This window comes from Nannospalax galili, unplaced genomic scaffold, assembly GCF_000622305.1.
Source record: "Nannospalax galili isolate Female #2095 unplaced genomic scaffold, S.galili_v1.0 scaffold65, whole genome shotgun sequence".
NCBI classification, from domain to species: domain Eukaryota; kingdom Metazoa; phylum Chordata; class Mammalia; order Rodentia; family Spalacidae; genus Nannospalax; species Nannospalax galili.
This window is the reverse complement of record NW_008353294.1, coordinates 220,777-244,463: the sequence shown is the minus strand read 5'-3', so window position 1 is coordinate 244,463 and position 23,687 is coordinate 220,777. Positions and strand designations below refer to the sequence as shown.

The window sequence follows — 23,687 nt, the reverse complement described above, 5'->3', positions numbered from 1 at the left end:
TCTAAGTCACACAATCAGTAAAGGCAATCTCTTCACCAAGTATATGTTCTTAACAGTCATATAAAACAGATTCTGATACATCACACAATTGGTACATCTGACAACCAAACATCCTAGCCATGCCTTTAGACAGCAATAACATTTGACCTCCACACAGTTTATACTCCAGTTCGATTTTGTAAACTGCTTCAGAATTCCTTAAGGAAAAAAGATAAAATAAACAGGAAGCACATTAGCTGGGGTTATATCTTGTTTTGTTTTTAGGGTTCTGAAGGGAAACATTTCTTTAAGAAGCTTTTTTAGAATAATTTATAAGAGGTGTACAGTATTATTGTACAGATTTCTATAAATTCTTCCCTTGAGCTCTAGTTGGGCAGATGGTATGACATTTCAACTGCTTTCATAAAAACAGCTTCAACACCCGTTGTCGTTTTTGTTGTCTCAAAACATACATCTTAAAAATTATTTTTAAGAACAATATAGACACATTTGATTAAATATTTATTTATGAGAGATAATCATATAGAGGCATTCTTGGTTAAATTTATACCTAAGGTCCAGTAGGATTTTTTTTAACATTATGTCTTTAAACTTAAAGAAAATGAAAACATTGAAAATCTAACATGTATGATAACCAATGGCATTACTTCAAAGTATGAGAGGCTAACAAATTATCTATTTTAAGATCCCATAATGGAAATGACCCTTAAAGCCATCTTGCTAAATTTATGGCAATTATCCTCAGAAACATATTCCATGTTTATTTTAAATAATCCCAAAGAAGAAAAGATACCATCCACATGTAGCTGAGAGCAACAGCTTTCCTCACCTAATCCTAAGGAGCGCTGCAATTCTTTGTCTTTACTCTGACCCTCATTAGATTCAGTCTGTTTAGAAATCTATAATCTCTTAAAAGTGTAAAATGTAGTTTATTTTCCTAATTATCTTTATCCCGCTACTTCTTTTTTCTAATTCCTCTCTAAAGTACAATGCTTTTAAAAGATGAGCATTAATAATGAAGTGACTTATACAGAAAGAGATGTAAAAAGATACTTCATCATCTGTAAAATGCCAGCAGTTTCTTAAGTGCATTTTCTCATTTTTAAGCAAATCTAAGTAATAGTTTCTAAGAGCGTCTCACCCAGATGCTTCAGACAACAAAATAAACACGTAACTTCAAACTCAAGTTTCCATTTCTTACACTTTAAGTAAGACCAACAAAGAAAAGTACATAGCAAAAGTCTACAAGGACCAAAAGACTTTTTAAATCATTGATAAAGCCATTGGGGTTTTTTAACTTTATTTTTTTATTGACACCTATAACTCATTTATATTTACAAGGTACAAATGTGATGTTTCATTCGTGTGGCTATCTGGCAATGATAAACTCAAGGTAATTAGCATGTCTATTCCCTTAAACATTTAAAAAAAAATTTTATGGTGGGCTCACTCAAATTCCTCTTTTCTTGCCATATGATGCACTATTATTGATTTTATGCACACTGCCGAGACAAGAAACATCAGAACTTACTCCCATCTGACTGTAACTCTGCAGCCCTTGAGTAACTGACCCACCGGCTCACTCTCCATCTGTCTACCACTCTTCTACACTCAGCTTCTGTGAGACCAAGTTTAGATCCCACATCTAAGTGAGATGTTCCTGTGCCTGGCCTTTTTCACTGCAACCACCATCCCCAGAAATGTCAGAATTTCATATGAAGCCTGAATTTTCTATGTATACATATGCATGTGTACATGTTTCTCTCTCTGTCTCTGTCTCTGTCTCTGTCTCTGTCTCTCTCTCTCTCTCTCTCTCTCTGTGTGTGTGTGTGTGTGTGTGTGTGTGTGTGCGCGCGCGCGCGCACGTGCACCTCTGTGGCCCAGAGGTCAATGTCAGGGGTCTTAATTAATCACTATCTTATTTATTTGACACAGCATCTCTCACTGAACTTGGAGCTAGCCAACTAGGCTAGACTGGCTGGCCAGTGAGTTCCAGGAATTCTCTGGTCTCTGCCACCCATGTACTGGGGTCACAGGCCCACACCACTGCCAGGGCTCTTTACGTGAGTACTGGGGATCAAATTCAGGGCCTCATACTTATGCAGCAAGCATTATATCGACTAAGATTCTCCTGGCCCCTGTGAACCTGAACTGTAAGATGGAACTAACAATTTTTAAACTATTTACATAGAAATTAGTACATATGAGATGTAGTATATTATATGTTTTTTTAAAAAATCACAGTATGCTATCAACTTCCCATTAAGATGATCAGTTAAAAGCTTGCCATTTGCCTGCACTCCTCCCCAAATCTCACTAAAAGACATTAAAATATTAGAAAATAATCAAACCCTTCAAATTAGCATTGAGCAGAGAAGAGATGACAGTGACAGCATGTCAAAACCCGGGAAGCAGTAGAGCACAGAAAGAGACAGAAAACTGCAGAGAGACAAACGCTAAGCCAAATTAATCAAATCAAATCAAGAGGAAAATCTATTTACCCCACAGACCGTCAAAGAATCTTAGGAAAGGAGCACCAAGCACAGTGGTCCCCATGTAACCTCCATTTCACTTTCCATGGTTTTATTTGCCTACAATCAACCATGGTTCAAAAATGTCAATTAGAAAATTGTAGAAATAATTCATAAGCTGCAAGTATTTGTATTACAGTATACTGTTGTACTACCTGTACTTTACACTCAGTTACCATTGTTAATCACTTACTGCCAATAAATACAAGTTAAATATTACCATAGGTAAGCATGTATACAAAAAAAAAAAAAAAACCACACACAAAAAAAGCAAAACAAAACAAAAAAAACCCACCATACATAGGGTTCTGCATTCCCATGGTTTCAGGCTTCCACTGAAGGTCTTGGTTCCTTGATCTTGGGGGCCTGGGGAGAGCTAGTACAGTGCTAAATATAAAGGGGAAGGCAAGGGACTGAGAATAGAATTCATATTGAGAGGTACTTTAAACTTGGAGATAGGAAGATCAAGGGTTCAAGGTCATCCACAGCTATATATACAGCAAGTCTGAGGCCACCCTGGGATACATGAGACCTTGTCTCAATAAAGCAAAGCAAATAAAAGGAAAGAAAAAAATAACAGTTTCAAATGTAATAAAAATTACTCATACTATACCACGTAACTCAAACATGAACAGCACTGAAAGTCATGAATGTACAATTAAAGGTGTAATTTTCTAGATAACTTTATTATATGACGGAAGCATTACAGATTATACATATGTGGGAAGATCACATTATCCCATAAAATTCAATTTATATGTCTTTGTATGTCAGTTTAAAAAATAATCTGAAGTTATAAGGGTGAAATAGCACATGCTCAAAGCCTACTTCCAAGAAAATTAAATAGCTATGTTTATTTAAAAATAAAAGTAAATGAAAATTTGAAGATGGCACTGATTCCTAAAGAATTTAGAGGAGAGGAATAGTCACCAGACATTTTTGTTTGGTTGGTTGTTTTAACACACCATTGAGAACCTTCTGAAACTTAAATAAGGTGCTTTTATTACAATCAAACATAATAAAAATCAGAAGTTCAAGCTGAACACATGATTTCTTTACCTTAAATATGTAAACATAAGAACTGACTAGGACTTTCTTCCCATAACACTGCCAAACACCACCAGCAATACAAGTGTTCTGAAGGGACAGAAGACTGAGGTTTACTGAATACCAATTAAGAGTCCAACTCAAGACTGTGTACTTCTCCAAATGATCCCACAAAGCTGAACTTGATCTTGACCTTCCACTTACATGTGGGAAATCCTGGTCCAGAGAACTATGTAGGTTTGAGTGACATTTCGGAAGAGTCTGTCTGACTCCAATGACCTTAACTCATTTTTCTGCAGTCAAACTGACAACTAGCCAGGTTACCTTAATGGAAACTCAAACTAAGAATTTTTTTCCTCTCACATACCAGGTAAAGTATTTCACTTTCTTGTCACCGCATACACAGGTGACAAGTGATTCGAGAAATGGAAAACTGTTTCACCAGCATAAAGTGATCATTTTAACCGAGGACTTAGATTCAATTATCAGGTCAACAAAGTAATTGCTACCTTTAACACTCTGGTCAGAAAAATATGTATGAGCTTTCACTACAACTGTTGGGGCAAGATAGCATTTCAGGGAGACCTGAGGAGCTCCCACACTCCTGCACCAGGATGGGAAACTGCCCCTCTAAAACTAGAACTGTCCAAGTGATTGGACATTGGCTGAGATATCAGTCAGACAGGGGCACAAACAGTACAAACTGCAACTTCCCAACAAGCCCTTGGCTTACAGCTGGTCCAACCCAAACTCTGTTTGGGATCTGACCTCTTCTGGGTATCTGACCACCGACTTGTTCATTTCCCCTTGTTCTCTGTTCAGCTCCAACTTGAATTTCATTAACATTTACTCCTCCAGGCCTAGAAAGAAGTATTTCATTTATGATAAAATGATATCAACATCCACTTTGGTCTTCTCCCCTGATCTGCCTCAACTTTCAGTATTTCTGGACATCACCTGCCTCAGTGCCTTTCCACTCTTTGTAGCCATAAAGGCACCTCTTCTAAACATGCACTTAAAAGTTAGGTCCATTTTCCCACAACCAATGAGATCGTTCCTTCTCAGAACATTTGTAAAACACTTCTCAGCCTCCAGAAACCCTTAGGCTGTACTCTGTGGCCCTTTCTCTATCGGTGTTTACTCTGTTCATTTTATCATTTCATATATGTTTGTTTTCCTATTCTAAGTCAAAGCTGCAAAAAGACCAGGAAGGCATCTTGCCCTTCTGTGCCTCCCTCCATCAATTCATAAACATGGTCCATATGTTAATTGCTGTGCTACCCTCAGATGTCCAGCCTCTGCTATCAAAGGCTCATGCTGCCACATCAGTTGGCTCTATGGTTTAAAAATTGCAGAAGACCTGGATTCGAACACCAGCACCCACATGGCAGCTAACAACTATCTGTAACTCCAGTTCCAGAGGATCCAACAGCCTCTTCTGTCCTCCACAGGCATTGCACGACACAGGTGCACTTACCTACATGCAGGCGTACACACATACACTAAAAATAATAAAATATTTTTTAAATTCTCAAAAGACAGCTAAAGCTGAGTAAAAATCTTAAAACATCTTGTCGAGTAAAATATGAATTCCTTTATATATAACTGTTTTCATACATATGCTCAAGTTTTTACATTGTACTCATAAACACTGTCAATAAGGCAGTAATTTTGAGAAGTCAGAAAGTATTTTCTTATTATTGCTATTCTTCAAGATTTCAATATGAATCCCCCAGAAGAGATGCAGCATATTCAACCACGTTCTCTGTTTTCACGGCGCTCAGGAATCCTCCTGAGTTAAATATGGCAGGAAGAAATATATACAGTCTTTCACATTTGCATCTCTACAGATAGGAAAAGCTCGAGCCTGAGAGTATTAATTATAAACAGGGAAGGGGTTGGTCCTCACAGCCCAGTGAAATGTTTGTTAAAGCAAGTATCACCAATTAAGTTTTCCATCTGCTTTGTCCCATTTGAGACACTGGTAACAGCTCAGTTTCTAAAGGTGCTTCCACACTTTTCTGAGGTAGGGGGCGGGGAACAGCACTTGGGGTTGAACCCAAGACCATGTATGTGCTAGGTAGACACTTTTACACTGATCCACTGAGTTACATCCCCAAACCAAGTTTTCCACAGAATTCTAGGAACTCAGTCTTAGGCTATGTTATATTTAGGTCACTCAGACTCAAATCTTGCTCTACAGACAGGGCTGCCCTCAAACTTGCAGTGATCCTCTTGCTTCTCCCTCTACAGTGCTGGGACTACAGGAATATACCACCATGCCTGCCTAACTTTGATAATTTAAAATCAACTGGAAATGTTTCTGTATTCCTTTTGTTGATGTCAAATAATTATTTTTTAACAAAATTGTAGACAGTTTTCATACAGTGAGCTTGAATTCAAAATTGGTATTTCTACTTCAAAAGCAAATAGGCACTCAACCATGTAAAGTAAGTCCATACTGTGCATTTTATTAGTTTGTTTAAAGTCACTCAAGATTGAGGGCAGTTACAAACCCAACCTGATAATTCATACACAGTTTTAAGGGAAACGATTATAAGAAAAGCACCAAGAGGTCACCTCCCTAGTAACACCAGCTGCACTCAAGGTTGCCTGTATATTTTCATGTACTGATACAGTACTGAATTTACCAGTTTGAATTATAAAGCTCTTATGAACTTAAAATATTACCTGTCGTAGGAAATTAAAAGAAAATAAGTGTTTAACACTAAGCTGTTCACTAACTCATGAAACAACAAACACTTGGCATCTACCTAGAGACAGGCAATTTTCTGACAACAGAACTTCAGCAAATCAAACGAACATAGATGGATTTTCCTATGGAGCTCGTATGGACTAAACAGATCTCTTAGTATATGAGCACTGCAGAATAAAACTATGAATGGCACAAACACCACTCAGAAGAGCACCATGTCACTTTATCCAAAGGACATCTTAAAAGATACAAGTTTCACAATTAGTAATTATAAGACTAATATGCAAACTATGTTTTACTTCACTTTGTAAGAAATATGATTTCAGCTGAAGGACCATCACAGAAAAGAGGGCCAAAAAGATCGTAAGAGCCAGTGGTGATGAACCACTACACCAAAACAGTGTCTTTCCAGACACAGCAGGGCAGTTGCACATATGAACTCACAATGGTGGTGACAGCATGCTCAAGACCTGCAAGATCTCCATCCAAACAAAATACCAGCATGGAGAGGAGAAGTACATAAGGAGCAACTGCCAATTCATAGCTGTTGGGCGAAGAGTCAGTTTTCTTTAAGGGTATGGCCCCTGCTAGGCCAACCAGACTCCAGCAGATGGCCACACACCCAAGGGCATATGGGTAATACACACTGGATTTGATGGGCTTAGAGAAAAATCAGACACAAAGTTCGGTGAGGAGAGAAATGGGGTGGATCTGGGAGAAGTTGGGGATGAAGCCGATCAAAATAGATTTTATGAAATTCTGAAAGAATTAATAAAAATATTTAAAAATAAATATGATTTCTACTCTTACTATTCATCATATCTGTCTAATAAATATTTGTTACCACAATTATTTTGAGCCAAACCAAGACATTGCACAAATAACTAGCGTGAACAGTAGAAAAAAACAGTATATTGCTGGGACTCATATTAGCTACTTAAACATGAGAAAATTACCCCCAAATAATGTAATAATGTTTGAAGAACATTACAGATAAATATTCAAAAATAAACAACAAAATCAAGATGTCAGAAAACAATTCTAGTTAAAAAGCTAATCTGTCCCCACAGATTGCTAAGCACTATATAATGCAAAGAAGACAGAATTTTCTTTGTAAAAACCTGAAATAATAAATCCGTTTTAAATCTATAATCAAGGGGCTGCAGAGAAGGCTAAGTGGTTAAAAGCAATGGCTTGCTCTGGCAGAGGACCCAGATTTGGATCCCAACACCCACATGGCAGTTAACAACTATCTGTAACTCCAGTTCCAGGGCATCCAACGCCCTCTCCTGACCTCTGCTGGCATTGCATAACATGAATACATTCACTGACATGCAGGCAATACACTCATACACATAAAATAGAAATAATTTTTAAAAACTATATTCAAGGGGGTGGGTAAAATGGTTCAGAAGGTGAAGGTGCTTGCTGCCAGTGAGGCAAGCCTGAGGACCTGAGTTCAACCCCTAGAACCCATGTAAAGGAGAGAAATAAACTCCACAAAGTTGTCTTTTGACTTCCATATACACGCTGTGGTATGCACATCCACACATATACACACATCTCTCACACACACAAACACAAAAATAAATTTTATAAAAGTATATTCAACAGCTTTGACTTCTGAGCAATGTACAAAAATCAGAACAGTATGATCAAAGTACAAGAATATCATAATAAAACTGTTTATATTGATTATATGTATTAGAATATTAAATACATAAATATATTAAAATGATTTAAAAAGAATAAACATCCTTGATATATCATTTGCCCACACTTAAAAAAACCATAAAAATGTAGCAATAACAGCAAAGAACTAAATCTAGCAATGACATCTTTCCCCTCACTACAATAAGCATTGTACTCTCAAACAGAACACTGTTATGGCATGAGCAAAACACAAACAGTGTGGGCCAAATAATGCTAACTTGGTCTGTGATACTTTTCCTGGCTACAAGGTAGGATATGTTGTAGTTGTAGTGTAAAGTTAGATGCTAACAATGAGGATCTGGAGGTGAACTCATGAGTTTCAGTTTTATTTTATTATTTCAAACCTTTTTGTGGCACTGCATTTCACATACCCACTGTGTTTAAAGAACAGCATTTGTAAACATCTACTAAAAGTCTCTAAAATAGGTATGGGATGTATGTAGAGGTGGGGTCAGAAAACTGGCAGATGTAAAAATAAGCTTGAAGTTATCAAAACTGCTACTTAAGAAAGAAAATGAACCAATGCATACCCTTGAGGAGAGAGTTTGTCCAGCCATCCCGATTTAACCTTCAATGCAGAAGCTCCATAGAAGCAGGCATAAGGAGATATGGCATTTGAGATGGTCGATGAATCAGTATTGCCGCTTGTGGAGCTTAAAGGATAACTGTGCCTATTGAAAGGGTCCAAGTAGAATGCTTTTTGAGTCCTAGACTTAGGCGACTTTGAATTTTTTCTTCTTAAACTCTGAAAGCATTCTTCTACTGTGGAGTATTCTGACTCAGAAGCGGAATCTTTCAGAAGATTAGTTTTATCCTCTCGAGGTATCCAAATATCTTCTACTTTGTCTTCACTTACTTTTTCCTTCCTCTTATCATAGACGCTAAATGGAAAAGAATAGTATTAACATCTCAAAATGATGGTTTTAATATGTCAGTTGCTATTTTTTAACTTATAAAACAACCAACCAATCATAGAATTTTAAAGTCAGAAGGATCTTAGTGTTCAATTGCCCCATCTGCTAATTTAAAAAAACCTTTCCACAACTGGTCAGACATAGAGAATATACATTTGAGAGATGCCCAGTACTAGGTGACACATCTACTATGGTTGAACCTCTATATCTAAGGCTCATGGAACATAGCAAAACAAGGGGTAGAGAGAAAACAAATGCATCCTTTGGCTCTCACCAGTGAAGCTTCCTTATGCAACAGAGTGTGATGCACACAGGAGGTCACAACGGGCCAAGTTTTAAAAACCACGAAGATTACAGAATGTGTGCGTATCCTCGGATAGGACTCCTATATTGAACCTCACCCACCCACAGCTCAGGGACCATCAAGGAAAAGGGGGCAGAAAGAGTCCCTGTGTTCATGAACCAAAGCAAAGGCTTTCAGGCCACTGGAAGCCTGCACATGTGAACTTGTGGCAATGGTGGCATCAAGCACATCAGGACTCAAGCCAACTCAATTAAACAACGGCCCAGAGGGAGGAAAGAAATGGGTGGTGGGCTGGCCCTAAACTGAAAATTACTGGAGACTGACTGCTGCTGGGTGAGGGAGAATACGCCTTACATACAATCTCTAGATGGGCTGACTAGACTTCAGCAGACAAATTTGCACTGAGGGACATCTGGATGCAAATGCTTGACTGGATAGGACATGGCATGTATGGCAGAATGTGTTAAGGTCTGGTGGGGTAATGGGGGCATGGATGAGGGAAGGGGTCTAAATTTGATTAGGAACTGTTATATGAAATTACAAAAGCTCCATTAAAAAAAAATACTTTCCAGGGACTTGCTATCCAAGCAGGAGAGCCTGAGTTTGGATCCATAGGATCCATGTCAAAAGCTGAGAGTGATGATATGTGCCTGCAATGCCAGTGATGAAGAGGCAGAGACAGGAGGATCCCTGGGGCTTGCTGGTCAGCCAGTCATCAACTATGAGGTTCAATGGGAGAACATGCCTCAAAATTATAAGGTGGAGAGTGATTGAGGAGGACGTCTAACATCGAATTCGGCCTCCACACACACGCAGACCTGCACACAGGTGCACACACATAGAAACGTATGTACACACACACACACACACACACACACACACACACACACACATACACACACACACACACACAAACTTTTTCAGAAAAGAATATAAATATTTCTCTGACTCTGTCCCTTAGGGAGGTTGAGTGCAGGTGGTAACAATGGAAAGCTATGCTTTTTGTGGCATAAAATTTTAAACATCATCAAGAGCACAATTAAACATCTTGCCCACTTTCTAGTCTCCAGGTAACATAGTGAACCAATGACTCAACTATTTGAAGACATAATTTCCCACTTAAACTACCTGTCTAATGGACCTCAAGGACTCCACGTTCCACACTAATGTAACATATCAGAGCACAGAGCTGACTGCTCAGTACTATGTTACATTGCTAATGAGGAAAAATGGCACCACACTGCTGGCCAACAAGACAAGTGTCAGCGTCTATCCGAAGGTGAAAGCTGCATAAGGCATAACATTTACTGGAATGCACTCAAATAGCTAAGTGTGGGACTATACATTCCAGAAATGACACAATCAATTCACTGGGTCATTTATGCAAAATAAAACTCATTAAAAAGTTTTGACTACTCAAGGAGACAACATGCCTATAGGTCACATCACAACTTTGTGAACAGTGTTCTAAAACTATTATGTTCTTCAAGAATGATTTAACCTAGCCCTTTCACATTTTGTATAAAAATTGATTTGTATCACTTACTGAAGGGATATTTTTTTTTAACTGAAGGAAATTCACATGCGTAACTTTGGAAAATACAAGTAGAAGATCAAGTAAATATGAGATAATAATCCAGTATGCTAAGTCCAAATAAAACTGAGCAAAATACAGAATGTAAATTTTTTTTAACAGCCAGGGCATGCTGGCTCTTGCCTTTTAATCCTAGCACTAGGGAGGCAGAGGAAGGTTGATCACTGTGATATTGAGGCTAGCCTGGTTTACATACTGAGTTCCAGGCCAGTCAGGGCCACATAGTGAGACCTTGTCTCTTAAAAAAAAAAAAAAAAAAAAATTAGTGTAAATTTGGGGTCCTAAAAATAATTTTATTTTACATGTTACAAAAATAACTGAATAATTATATGCTGTTCTCGACAATGTATATCTAACACACAGGCGACATTACATTTGTAAAATTCTATCGCTCAGTCTTGTTTGGATCTGTCCCTTCCTGCTTTATATTAACACACAGCCATCTTCAAGAGCATCACAGTCACTGCATGCTTGCTACATAGGGCAAGGGTGACTGGATGCAGTTAGCTAACACAGAAATGATCTGCTACAGAATACCACTCAGGGTCTAAACTAAAAGCAGCCACTTGATTTACACACTATAATTTAGTTATTAAAATGAGAACTGTCAGGAAAACATTCAGAAAGAAAAGGACAGCTTTGAACTTACCCATGTGAACTATTTTCCTAGGAATGCAATATTATACTATGAGCAAGAAGCCAATATTTGAAACCATTTTATTCTGAAGAGATGCATCAGCCGTCACAGCAGCATACCTTGATTTGATTAAAATCGAGTTGCCTGCAGGGTTTGCTTCGCCTTTGACTGCATCCTCATGGGCCCAAAATTCATTCTTTATAGATCTCTTCTGTTAGAAAAAAATATATTCAGTGTTTCGTCTGTTGCTTTTGATAATATTTATGGCATAACTGTTTTTTACAAAGACCTACAAAGTCTAAGTTTATTTTTATTAAACAAGTCCAATGACTTAGATCAATTTTCAATTCAAAACAATCTAAGACACTACATTAAACATTTTTGATGTCCTTCTCATTGTTTAATTTAAAGTAACTTATTAACTTAGGAAACAATGTTACCTAAAAAAAAAAACATATCCTTTTACTTCCCTGTGATTCGCTTGGTTGTATTTTAAATTTTTTTCTAATTTCCCTTATGGTATGGTGCTGCGGATCAGATCCAGGGCTTTGTACATGCCAGACAAGCACCTGACCACTGAGTTACTTTCTCAGTTACTCCTGACATACTTTTTTCTCCCAGTTTCTCTTTTCTCAAGGTTAAGAAACTAGTAAGTAGGAGGCAAAGTCAAATCTAGGGAGGTTTTATTTTATCTTCTTTTCCAATTTTTTAAAGTGTAGTAAGTTTATCTTGTAGGAAAATTTTAAACACACTATTCTATACAGCTAAACTCAGTATGAAAATGCATCTTCATGATATATAGCTAACAATATGAATCATCATAATTTTACTGAACTGAAACTATACTGGAGATTTCACTCTTTATTATAATGAATCCTTCAAATAGCATATAGAAAAATGAAAAGGCACAGATAAGCAGCAGGGCAAATAACTGGTTATGGAAACATAAAATGTATGGGACCAACCTTGGAATTTTCTAGTCTCTGGAAGAGAAAGGTCTCCCCATAAGGAAAGATGGAAGATGAGGTCTCCTCATTTGAATCTTTTGGGAAAATTAAAATATGAGAATGAAAAATATGAACAATGTGGAATAGTGAAAAAAAAGAGAGAAATGCATGTGCTTAATCATTTTATAGCAATAACGTGACTTAAAGATTATTTGGTGAGAGTCCAAAATTATACTCCCAATTCTTACCTCCCAATAAACTCTCCCCATGGTCTTCTTAATACACACCACTCACTTGACCACCAGGACACTAATTCTGAAATCAGAACCAGTAGTATATGCCCTGCTTCAGAGAGCCACATAAACAGAACCCAGAACTCTGCCTATCTTATCTACTACAGAAACTGGCAGGGTGTCATTTAGGCTAGTTCAAAAAAACAAGAATATTTTAAAAGACAGGGTCTTCATTCTAACACTGGATAAACAATTATAAACAGTTCATTGACATAACAGCTAGGTTCCACTTGAAACCTCAGAACAATTGCAATATAATCTCTCTCAACTACTAATACACTTACAAAGGAGTAATTTCAAGAAAGAGTCCTCCATCTTTAAATTGTATTGTTCTACAAGAATCCTCAGTACTTGCATTTCCACAAGGCCATCTTCCAGACTAGCCTTTCATTTGATACTTTACTGTCAAGAAGAATGTCCCTGAACTTGCTCAAGCAGATTTTTCAAAAAGACAGTCTCAGTCAATAATCAAGTTACCAAGAAAACAGTGTCAGACCACTTACCAAAGCAAAACTATGTCCCATACATCTCTATCCTGTAGCTCAGACTACAAGAAAACATTTCATAAGTCACATACCTTCGGTTGTGACTAATATTAAATGAAGAATGTATTAAAAATTCTTTTGGTATAAACGTGCAAATTTCCACGAGACCCAGTGCCTATTTCTTTTTTATGCAGTTATCTTCAAAGTTTCTTTAGTGCTGCTGACACTGAACAGTCACCCCATTACTAGCTGCCTTCTCAAGCACAATTCTAACAGAACTGCATGATGATCTTATGAAAACAAAATAATTTACAGACAGTATAACACACAGACTCACTTTGCAGTATCGCAGATTTTCCAGCTGAGGTAGTAATGTTTCTTCTCTCACGGAAATAGCTTAAAACCAAGGGGAGAAGTTATGAGTTATTATGGTATCTTGAATAAAGCCTGTATCATAGAGATATACCTGAGACATCAATACTGAAATGTAAATCTGACTTGATTTACAGAGAAGGGATATATTCAAACTTATTTTTGTATTTAGCATTTAAGAAGAGATTTTATTGGACACTACAAGTTATTTTCTTCTCATTCCTATAAGTCTCAAAAGTAAATGAATATATTTGTTCAGTGTTAGTATGCACTTAATTTCAAAACTGCTATCCTAACTCTGAAGCCAACTGACTATTTTATGTAGCTATTTTGTTATTAACTTTACAAAACTTTATCAAGAATTTGTCTGTGTGTTGGACAGCTGACTCGGCAGTTAAGAGCTCTGGCTGTTCTTGCAGAGGACCTGGATTGGGTTCCACTGCCCTGGCAGCTAACAACCATCTGTAACTCCAGTTCCAGGGGATTCAACGCCTTCTTCGGGCCTCCACAGGTACTACATGCATGTGGTACACATACATACAGGCAGGCCACAAACACACACACACACACAAAATAAAAATAAGTAAAATTTTAAAACTAATTCGTCTCAATAGTCCACTTACCACTCATCAAAGAAGCTTATTTGGCACCAGTCAGAGACTATTACCAAGTACCACAACTGGTAACACACAGACATTGTCTATGAATTGCCCAGGCCTAAGTGTCAGATCTACAATGCAACTTCTACACCTAAGGTGCACGGAACATAGAAGAGGGGTAAAGAGGACATTAATGAATCTCTCAGTTCTCATTAATGAAGCTCCCTCAAGCAACAAAGAGCCAGGAACACAAAAAGTCACAAATGGCCAAAGCGTAGAGATTGAGAGTCTGCAGACTGCTAGTCCTTGGACAGGACTCCTATGTTAAACTTCACCCACACAGGGCTCAGGGACCATCACAGAAGAGAGGGTAGAAAGATTGTAAGAACCAGAGAAGGGGTGCATGGCCATAAGAAAATAAGAGTCCTACAAGCTGCTGGGACCCTGCTCATATGATTCTGTGGCATTGGTGTCAGCATACACAAGTCCCATACAAACCCATGCAGACAGAAACCCAGCACTGAACTGGGGAAATGAACAGCAGACCCCAATCTTAGCAGAAGAAATACTGGCAACTGATTATTACTAGGTGAGGAAGAGCTTTTCTTCCTAAAACAAGGGACTCTGGAAACTGAGGAACGTCTGGGGACACTGACTTGATACACTGGGTCTTAACACAGATGACAGAGTATATGGGTTCCAGTGTGGGGTCTATGGGAGAGTGTCGGTGGGGGCCGTATACAAAGATGATTAAGATTGTTTGAGATGTTCTGTATGAAATACACAAAAATTCAATAAAAAAATAAAATAATAATTTGTTCCATAAATGTAATATGAAAATACTTTCCCTCAACCTTCTTTGAAGTTCTCAGTTTGAGGTACAGAATAAGAATAGATCATGAAAACAGCAAAAACAGAGGTGGACACTGGATAAACAGGAAGTATAGAATATCTACAACTACACAGGAGTTCTGTTTTTGCCATCTAAAGGGAAGGATCAATACATACTTAATTTCCCTTGGATGTACATTTGCCCAAATAGTTAGAGGCGAAGGAATAATAAAAGAGCAGAAATCAATGAAATAGAATATACAGAAAATTTAAAACTTGCTGTAACACAAAGTGGCTTTTAAAAGATCAATAAAATTGATAAACTTTAATGAAGGAAATTATAAGAGAGACAAAGATAAAAATGAGCAATATCAGGTATCTGTGAATCTCCCAAGTCTAAGTGGCACATCTACAATGCAACCTCTGTACCTAAGGCTCATGGAACATAGCCAACAAGGGTAAAGAAGACACTAATGAACCTCTCAATTCTCATTAATGAAGCTCCCTCAAGCAACAGAGGGCCAGGAACAGAAAAGGTCACAAATGGCCAAAGCATAGAGATTAAGAGTTTGCAGAATGCTTGTCCTTGGATAAGACTCCTATAGTAAACTTCACCTACCTAGGGCTTAGGGACCACTGTTGAAGAGGGGGTGGAAAGACTATAAGAACCAAGGAGGGCATGCATGGCCATATGGAAATAGAGCCCTACAAGCTACTGGGACCCTGCTCACATGAACTTACAGTATGTGTCAGCATGCACAGGACCCATGCAAACTCAAGCAGGCCAAAAAACCCAGCATAGAACTGAAGACTTGGACAGCAGACCCCAATCTTAGCTGAAGAAATATTGGCAACTGATTACTGCTAGGTGAGGAAGAGCTGATGTTCCTAAAACAAAAGACTCAAGATAGGCTGATGAGACCTCAGTAGTTGGACTTGCACTGAAGGACATCTGCGGATACTAACTTGACACAACAGAGCTTAACACAAATGACAAAATGTATGAATTCCAGTGGGAGGGCTATGGGAAGGTACCATGGAGAAGGGAATATAAAGATGACTAAGACTGATTGATATATTCTGTATAAAACACACAAAAGTTCAATTAAAAAGGTTAAAACAACAACAACAAACTAAAGACTACCTGGCTGCCCCTGATACAGATCTGCTTCCACCACTAGTGTTCACATTATTTCAGTGGTCTCAGTCAAAGTAGAAAAGTATTAAATGCATACAAATGTGAAAAGAGAAGGCATCACATTTGATTTTGTTGTTCTCTTAAGACAGGGCTTTACTAGTAGCACAGGTCAGCCTCCTACTCTCTGGGTAACACAGTCAGATTTGGAACTCAAGGTTCTAATGTACTCTTTCAGACTTCTAAATACTCGTACTTAAGGATTGTGCTATCACACATTCTCAGGAGAAAGAGTAAATGATAATGTTGACAGTTCTTCACACTAATAATGAACAATTGGAAAAAATTCAAAATGCAATTATTTTCAGGGTATACAAAAACATAAAATGCTATTTGGTAAATGTGTCAAAATAGGAATAAAACTTAAACAGTGAAAACTAACAGATCAGAAAAAAAAGTAGTAGATATACCACATTCAATTCTGCTAAAATGTCAATATCCCCCATACTGATATATAAGCATCTATGTATATATACATACATGTGTATATGCACACAGATAAAATGTGTATAATTCTAAGAAATCTCAAATAATATTCTAACAGATTTTCCAAATAGATATTAACAATATGACACAAAGATCTACATGCAAATACAAATGAGCTACGATGGTCAAAATAACTTTTCAAACAACAACAGGATTGGAAGATACATACTTTATAACTTCAATATTTAGTACAAATTATAGTCATCAAACCAGTATGCCAACAATGAAAGAATAGATTTATGCCAAAGGGACAAAGGAAAAAGTCCACATATAGTTCCACAACCAGAGCCCAGTTATTTAAAATATACAGCTGAAGAAATGGCTCAAAAGCTAAAATTGTTTCCTATTCTTCCGGAGTCCAGGCTGGTCTCCACAGCAAGTTCCAGGCCAGCTGGGGCTACAGGGAGACACTTTCTCAAAAAACAACAAAACAAAACAATAACAAATAAATTCAAAGGAGTATAAATCTAAATTTTAATGCTAACACACTAAATATTCTGAAAACAAGAAAAACAATCATTGTAGTCTCTAAATAGACAAAAAAAGTTAAAATAAGACATGAAAATAAAAAAAATATAAAAGAAAAATTTAAAACATACAATGTCAAGTAAATTGTCCAAAACATAGAAATGATTCTTCAAACCAAGAATAAGAAATACTATGCAGTTTTAAAAATGGACAAAAATCTGAGTAAGTACATCACAAAAAAGTATATGCACATTTGACAGCACCACAAACACATCAGGATTGTTGATAACAAGTATCTGGGGAAAATATGTCGAAAATGAGAATATTTTAAAGTTGATGATGGGCATATAAATAAATACACTCACTTTGGAAAGCCGCCTGGCAGTATTGTATAAAAATAAACATTAAGTAATTTAAGAGCTAAGCTACTCCAATTCTAGACACCAAAGAGAAGTAAAAATATATCCCCACAGAAGGACTAGTAAACAAACCCTCACAGCACTGATTGTCAATAATGAAAAGCTTGAGAGAACCTTAATGGTTATCAGGAGGCCAATGGATCTAAGAACATATTACCCAGCTTTATACACAACAACAAAGAAGCTGTTTAAAAGAAACAAATTCAGGGCTGGAGAGATAGCTGAGCAGTTAAAAGCACTGGCTGCTCTTACAGGGGACCCAGGTTCAATTCCTAGCACCCACATGGTGACTAACAACCATTTGTAACTCCAGTTCCATGGATCCAATGCCTTCTTCTGACCTCCGCAAGCTTTGCACAACACAGGTGCATTTACATACATACAGGAAATACATTCATACACATAAAATAAGTGTTTTTAATTAAAATTTTTTAAAAAGGAAAAAAATTAGTAATAAGCATAATACTACGAACGAATCTGAGAATATCCACGCTGAGTCAAGGAAGCCAATATAATTGCAGCCTGCATGAGTCTACATGAGTAGATGAAAGAGAGGCAGACAGATGGGAAAAAGCATTCAGAGGAGATTAGTAGGTATAATAAAACACAACTTTTTTGTTTTAGTAAAACGTTTATGGGTTTATACATCTTTTATATACTCATCAAATTACATGCTTCAAAAGCTGAAACCTATTGTACATATATTAAACTTCAAAATAAGATGTTTAAAATGAATTTAGTAAATCTGCCATTCATACATAGATATATAAACTACCAACTGTATTCCTAAATATCAGGAAATAAAATGAAATATGACATAAAAATGTCATATTTGAGTAGAAAAAAAATTATCAGGATCTAGGAATAAACCTAAGGAAAAAATACCATGAGACATCAAAACTAGAAAACTAAAAGATAACTCAGAAAATATAAGGAAGCAAAGAAACATAATAAGGGCCAAGCACAACAAAGATGACACCACCACTACATCAATCTATAGGACTAATGCAATCCCAAACAAAAGAATTAAAGAATCTCTCAGTGTCTCTCTTCCTGTCCCTCTCCCTATCCTTCTCCTCCCCTCCATCTCTCTCTTTCTCTATCCTCTCTCTGTGTCTCTGTGTTTATGATTTAACAAATTGATTGTAAAAGGTAAATAAAAAAAAAAGACCCACAGAACAATCAGGAAGGGGGTGAGGAGACATGTTGCCAATTATTATGATTTACTATCAAGTTATAGCAACTAAAATACTATACTACTAATTAAATAATAGATAAAAGCAGTAAAATAACAACCATAATGAGACTCAATAGTCTTCTAAAAGAAAGATACCACTGGACAGCAACAAGGCATGCACATTTGCAGTGAGTAGCTCACTTGTGTATCTGTATGGAAGACAATGAATTTGACTTCTACTGAAAACAAGTCAAGATGATGGGCCAGCAAGACGGCTCAGGTACAACCCGAGAACCTGAGTCTGATCCCCAGAACCTGAAGGAGAGAAGTGACTCCAAGAAGTTGTCCTCTGATCTCCACATACACTATGGCATGCATGCCTCTTACACCCACATCATACATACAAACACATGTAACAATAAATAAAATTTAATTTACAAAACAAATACTTAAATTCAAGATGGATTATCAATTCCAGTACATAGGAAAATTTATAAAGATATTCAATAAAAATCAAAGATTTTTATGTGCCTGAGGGTGGCTTTTAGATTCAAAGCAAAGGATTGATAAATTTGACAAAGTATTAAAATTAAAAACTTTTATTCACTAAAAACTCACCATGAAGGACAAAACAGCAATATGCAAACAGGGAGAAGATACTAAACAAACAGTTCATACCTAAGTGTATTAAAGTATATTAATAACTTAAAAAAAGAAAAATTATAAAGCACAGAGAATGCAATTCAAAACTGTCACCTGTTTCTCTGCCTAGAGCATGTAATACTAATAACGCTTGTCTTTCCTTCTCCCATCATCCCTGTGCAAATGCCAGTCAAAGACTTCCTTACCTCCCTACACCTTCTGTTCTACAAATGTAACCATTGATGCATTTCAAGGTCCTCTAGATGGGCTCACTGGAGGGGTAGCCCAGCTGCCACAACCCACAACTCTACCAATCAGAACAAAGTCAGATTTGGTCACTGCCCTAATTCCCTTAATGCAGTTAGGGTTACCTTTTCACAGGAGACAGAAATGAGATGGGCAGCTCAAGGGCAGGGACCTCAATTCACGTCTTCAGCCATAAGGTAAAAATGTCCCTGATCCTGTCCTAGCTAGAAGCCAGAGATGGAAGTGTTGAGATCTGGAGTGAGGGGGCAGCTCTGATCACTGATCTGGTTTCTAAATGACTAGAGATCAACTACTCAATCTTGAGAGTAGAGAACATTACAGTAGTACTCAAGGTCCATTAGGGGAAAGTTGTTTGTTGCCTCATAGCCAAAAGAATGGAATCTACCTCTAGTGAAGACAAACCACTGCCCCTCCCCTAAAGAGTTAATACAGGTGAGGGCCAGGGGTGGTGGTACAGGGCTTTAATCCCAACACTTGGGAAGCAGAGTGGGCTGACCTCTGCCAGTTTGAGACCAACTTGGTCTACATAAATGAGTTCCAAGGCAGCCAGAGGTACATCATAATGAGACCCTGTCTCAAAATCAAAAACAAAGAAAAACACAAAACAAAACTAAAAGGTATAGTGGCAAAGGCTTTTAAACCCAGCACTTGTGAGGTAGGGGCAAGAGGATCTCCATGAGGCTGAGATCAGCCTAGTCTACATAGTGAGTTCCAGGCCAGTTGGGGCTACAGGGAGACATAACAAAGAAAAAAGTTAATCCAGTTGGGGCAGCCAATCACCTGATCAAGGGACAACATCTCAGTAAGGTAGGTTCATCTTAAGCCATCTTAAAGAGGAATCATTAGCCCTTAAACGAGATAATATACTTCTTACCAGAAATTCTGCCCCTTCACACAGTCCCTACAAACTGCCATGACTTTCTGTTCAGTCTGCTCACCTTTCTGAGACCTGACTCAGAAAAGTATAACTTTTCCTATTTCTATCTTTCTTTTGGTTTTGTCTTTTTTTGTTTGTTTTTTTTTTTTTTTTTTTGTTTTTTTTTTTTTTTTTTTGTTTTTTTTTTTTTTTTTTTGTTTTTTTTTTTTTTTTTTTGTTTTTTTTTTTTTTTTTTTGTGTTTTTGTGGAGACAGGGCCTCCCTGTAGCCCCCAGCTGGCCTGGAACTCACTATGTAGACCAGGTTGGCTTCGAACTTACAGAGATCCGCCTGCCTTTGCCTCTGATTAAAGGCATGCGCCACCATGCCCAACTTAACTTTTGGATGCTGCCCGTAGCCTGCACATGCTTTCTCTGGTGCTTTGGGCTTCTTTCACTCTTTCTCTACAGCTCCCCTCCCAGCCACGTGGTTGCTTGTCCACCATGGAGCTAACCTCCATGACTAACTCAAAGGGCATGGTCCCTTCCCCCCTCCCAAGGTCTTACTAGGAATCTATAAGCTTCTCTGTAAAACTTAAAAAAAAAAAAAGTCATCAATAAGAAAGCATATAGGTAAAGGATCTGAAACACTTAAAGAAACATGGCCAATGGCCTATAAAAACACACTAAAAGATAAGCTAGTCATCAGAAAATGCAAATTAAATCACAGTGAAGCACCATTACATATGTGTTCATGGTTACGTGTTCATAACTATATGTTGCTGAGGATAGGAAGGAAGAGGAATGCACACACATCACCAGTGGTAACCTAAATTAGTTTAACTACTTTACAGACACCACCATGTACCAAAGACACAACAGTCCAATGCCTTATATATATTCAAGGGACATGAATGTAAACTCCCTCCCCAAATCACCACCGATATGTATGCCAAAATGTAAATGGATAAAAAAGCTGTATGAAAAAATTATACAAAGTAAGGAAATAAAAGAAACAATCTGATAGTCAACAAGAGTTCATCTCAAAATAATATGCTGAGCAAATGTCTGATATAAAAGACTGTCTGGGATAGGATTCCATTCATGTGAATTCTAGAAGAAATTTATAGTGCCATCAACGGTTGCATGATATAGCGGGTAGGGGGATTTACCACAAATGGTAACAAGGATTTTGTTAAACATTTTTATTAGTAATTGGTTACATTTAAAGATATGGAACCCATAGAAACAAAAGGCCAACTCAATGCAGTTTTAATTCCACTCATAAGGGACTATCCAGGTCCAGGTAATATAACACTACAACCCATATCAAAACCATGGTGCTTAATTAAAAAAAAAAAAATCAATCTCAACTTGCTGAAAATACAAAAATACCTATTTAAATACACCCACGAACATATTATTTTAAGTGTTTTTTGCTTTGTTTTACGAATCATATAAAATGTAAAAATATTTGGAATGATTCATTTGTTCTCAATATCCAAGTACACAGGATCACAAATGATTACCAAGTGTACCCTCAAGTTCATTCCATTACTATAAACAAAAAGCTAGCTCTAAATAGAGAAATAGCCATGGAAAACTTTTTGAAAAAATTTTTATGTATTTATTTTTACTTTATGTGTGTTTTCTCTGCATGTATATAAATGCACCTATGATGTGCAATGCCCACAGAGGCCAGAAAGGTGTGCCTGATCTCCTGGAACTGGAGTTAGGGAATGCTGTTAGCCACCATGTGGGTACTGGGAACCGAACCTGGGTCCTCTGGAAGAGCAGTCAGTGCTCTTAATTGCTGAGTCATCTCTGGATTTATGAACAAAATAAAGCGCTTTATTAGGTAGCCACATCTCATATTACTTCCCTTTAGCAGTCCAGTGAAGTGGACTTGGTATCTTAATCATACCAATAAAGTTGGGTCTCCAAGCCCAAGACCCACAGCTAATAGGGACCAACCTCAGGATTCAGTACCAATTTCAGCTATCTATGTCTTATTTCTCTACCAGTCACCTTGAAACCTTTCAAAATTGAAGCATAAAGTAAGAGGTCACCACTGGTAATCATCATCCTCTTGTTATTAAGCTTTGTGTCTTGGTCAAGTCACTTATTAGCTCTGAACATAAATGTCACATTTAGTCAAGTGGGAAATAAAACAGGGGCTGCTACTAGGAATGCAATGATCATTAATGAAATAATATTTTTAAAGTGTTCAAGGCAATGAACTACACAACATAAATAGTGGCTGCTGGGCCAGAACTTTCAGGGGCAATCACTTGTGCTTATAGGAAGAAGAGTGCTGTCTTTTTAGGTGAATGTGAACATTCATTCACACTGCTTTTAAGCAAGAAAGTGACACTCACAAGAAACCAGTCAGCGTTGTTAAATTATTCTTCTAGGTAAACTAGAGTGAACCTTGCTCATCATAACACTACACTCTGCCCAGGAAGCAATCCAGTCCACCATTTCAGAACATGTAAAGTATGAAGAAACATGATCTTTAACTAACTGAGCACACTCAGGAATGTGCCAACCCCCACCTATGACAAGTCTTTTCAGTAGGAAGAGGAAGGAGCTTCCACAATAAAACTTGCTAGGTAGAAGGCAGACATGAGCAGAGGAGCTGGGAGAAGTCCTGAAACACCCCAAGTCCTGTTTCTATTCATGTATCCTGATGGTGCTTGTGACTTGAGCTTTCTGAGGAACCCCCATACTGCTTCGGGCGGGGGGGGGTGTACCACTTTCTATTCCCACCAGCATGGTCTCAAGGTCTGCTTTCTCCACATTCTCACCAGCATGTTGACAGCCACTATGACACAAATGAAATGGAATCTCAGAGCAGTTACTCTTTGCATGTCCCTGAAGCCTAAGGATGGTGAATTATTTTTCAAGTATTTATTGATCACTTGTAAATCATCTTTAGGGATCTATCTATTCAGCTCAATAGCCTATTTGTTATTTGTATGATTTGGGTTTTCTAATTTTTTTTCTAAGTGATTGTGTGTGTGTGTGTGTGTGTGTGTGTGTGTGTGTGACAGGGAGAGGAGGAGAGGGAGGGGGAGAGAGAGAAAACAAACATGAATAGAGCTGCCTTGAGAGGCTAGAGGCATGGAATACCCCTGGGGCTGGAGACACAGGTGATTGTCCTTTGCAAGGGCAGTACAAGCTCTTAACCACTGAG

At 37.5% G+C, this 23,687-nt stretch overlaps 1 protein-coding gene across 4 annotated transcripts in view; it reads right to left on the bottom strand.

Annotated features, from left to right (window-relative positions):
* Positions 1-23,687, bottom strand: part of Arap2 (ArfGAP with RhoGAP domain, ankyrin repeat and PH domain 2) — a 208,321-nt gene that overhangs the window by 157,414 nt on the left and 27,220 nt on the right. For all 4 annotated transcript variants that reach the window (XM_008850516.3, XM_017802566.2, XM_008850513.3 and 1 more), the window contains exons 3-6: positions 13,519-13,577; positions 12,422-12,498; positions 11,576-11,667; positions 8,538-8,888 (exon numbers count right to left, since the gene is read on the bottom strand). In XM_008850516.3, the coding sequence (XP_008848738.1) occupies positions 8,538-8,888; positions 11,576-11,667; positions 12,422-12,498; positions 13,519-13,577 (579 nt within the window). The remainder of the gene's footprint in view (positions 1-8,537; positions 8,889-11,575; positions 11,668-12,421; positions 12,499-13,518; positions 13,578-23,687) is intronic.